General features: G+C 37.6%; 1 protein-coding gene across 7 annotated transcripts in view; it reads right to left on the minus strand.

The window, feature by feature from the left end:
- Positions 1-2,360, minus strand: part of Map3k19 (mitogen-activated protein kinase kinase kinase 19) — a 75,811-nt gene that overhangs the window by 42,922 nt on the left and 30,529 nt on the right. For all 7 annotated transcript variants that reach the window (XM_033757151.1, XM_010606177.3, XM_010606180.1 and 4 more), the window contains one exon: positions 998-1,186. In XM_033757151.1, coding sequence (XP_033613042.1) covers positions 998-1,054 — 57 coding nt within the window. In that variant the 5' untranslated portion in view covers positions 1,055-1,186. The remainder of the gene's footprint in view (positions 1-997; positions 1,187-2,360) is intronic.

Raw genomic sequence — 2,360 nt, forward strand, 5'->3', positions numbered from 1 at the left:
TTTTTTTTTTTTTTTTTTTTTTTTTTTTGGTACCAGGGATTGAACTCAGGTCCTTGTGCTTGCAAGGCAGGCCACCAAACCATTGAGCCAAATCCCCGGCCCGAAGAATGTGGTTTTGAAAACCGACTTTGGATTACAATTACAACTGTCAGAAATATCATTAAAACAAAATGTATTGTCTTTCATAAAAATGTCCAACCCTCAATTCATAATACATGGCAATTTTAGACTATCATTTAGTACAGCAAAAGAATATAAAGTGTCCTTTGGATTTGTTATATCTATCCTTGAACTGTACGTGACTGGAATATCTTTCACTTTTTCCCCTCTGTTTCAGTCTTTTCCATGAGGGATTAGAAGAAACTGTTTCCTAGCAGCAATTGATTTTCTTTCAGCTGGAAGGTCACATGCATCTGACAGTACCTTTGAAGGTTGCCAAGAGTAGGCAATTGCTAGTCACCAATAATTAGTGTCTTTGGTTATGCATACGATTTGGCAAGATGATTTGAGAGTTGTAGAAAATCTAAATAAGAGGATCAATATTCCCCTTAAATCCTTTAGTCACAGCTAGATATTATGCAAGGCATAGGCTCTCTGATTCCCTTTTCAGGATAAAGATAATAACTCCAACTGGTCCAAGGGGATCTAAACAGCAACTGTACAAATGGCAATGATGTCAAGGGAACTTCTCTGAGCAAGTTGATAGTGGTTCTCTGGAGGTTTCCTGGGAGTATATCATTTCCCAAGCGTGCTGCCTGACTTCTTCTAGTATTTACCTGGAGGAAAGTGAAAATAGGTTGCTGGGGTATTCTTTCGTTATCTTATTTTCCACCCGAGTGTCCTGTTTGATCCTGATTTTTTCTCATATTTCCTTCTGAGACTTTCTGGAGTTGCATTTAAAAAGAACTTTTGAAAATAAAGACTCATGTGCAGTCTTTGCTCTTCTTACCCCCTGCCCACCTACCCAAAAGCCAAAGTAAACTTCACTTTAACTAACCAGTAAGTGTTGAAGTTGTTCCAGATCACCTTGCCACGAACTTTGTAGCAGTTGCATTTGGGGAGCCTTGACTCCATTTACTGCCAAGAGTTGTCTTTGAATATCACAGTTAGCTACATGGACTGCCGTTTGATTGCTATAATTGCAAAGGGTGATATCTGCTCCCTTTTCCAGAAGAAGTCTAACAACCTGTAAAATAACAGCATTCTAATTTAATATTTTTGAGCATCAACTATACCTTCAGAGTTGGGTAGAAAACATTTAAACATGGGTCTGATTGATGACACAGGAAGGACAATAAGAAAAGAATTAAATTGACAGTTGTGGACTTGGGTGTATAGCTCAGTAGCAGAGCACTTGTTTAGTATGTGTGAGGTCCTAGGTTCAGTCCCCAGCACCAGAAGAAAGAAAGAAAGAAAGAAAGAAAGAAAGAAAGAAAGGAAGGAAGGAAGGAAGGAAGGAAGGAAGAGGGAGAGAGAGAGAAGGAATTTAGATGCAAGTGACTGCTATTTGCCTTTGTAAATATGGGAAACAAAAATCTCTACAATATGAATGATTTAGGGTATATTTTTAGACCAAAGTTCTATGAGTATTTTGTGTTAAAGCCACACAACATTAAAGTTTTATAAAATAAAAGACTCGTGTAGTCTTTGCCCTTACCACCTGCCACATACCCAGAGGCCAAAGTAGGCATCACTTTAACCCAAATCTTTTAGACCCAAAGATTCAGATCTATATATTCTTTATGTCACAAATTTTTCTGTAGGTGTTTCTAGGAGGAATGTAAACCACATTTTAAAAGGTGCATTGACGATTTATTCAGCAGATATGGATTGGGTGCCCAATGTGTGCCCAAGACCTGTCCTTGATGCTGAGCTTTCAACTGTGACCAAGAAAAAAGTCATACATTGTAAAACATGGATAAACCTTGTAAACATTATGTTAAGTGAAAGAAAGCCATTTACAAAAAACCACATATTTTACAATTGCATTTATATGTAAGTACAAAATAGGAAAAGTTATAGCTACAGAAATTATACTACTGGCTGCTTAGGGATGGGGTGGGGAGTTGGAAGGAAGGATAGGGAGGGATATTTAAAGGGTATTGGGGGTTTTCTTCTTTTGGATGAGGACAGAGTTCGTGAGGTGATGAAAATGTTCTAAACTTGTGTTGATGATTGCACATTTATGTGAATACACTAAAATTCATTGAATTATATAATTTAAAATGGATAAATTATATAGTGTATGATTTATATCTCAATAAAGCTATTTTTAAATGCCTTTGTAGGGGCCGGGGATTTAGCTCAGTGGTGCTGTCACCTGCTCCACAAGCGCAAGGTCTCGAGTTCAATCCCAGGCA

The sequence above is a fragment of the Fukomys damarensis genome, unplaced genomic scaffold (genome assembly GCF_012274545.1).
Source record: "Fukomys damarensis isolate Sample0158 unplaced genomic scaffold, DMR_v1.0_HiC HiC_scaffold_29, whole genome shotgun sequence".
NCBI lineage: Eukaryota > Metazoa > Chordata > Mammalia > Rodentia > Bathyergidae > Fukomys > Fukomys damarensis.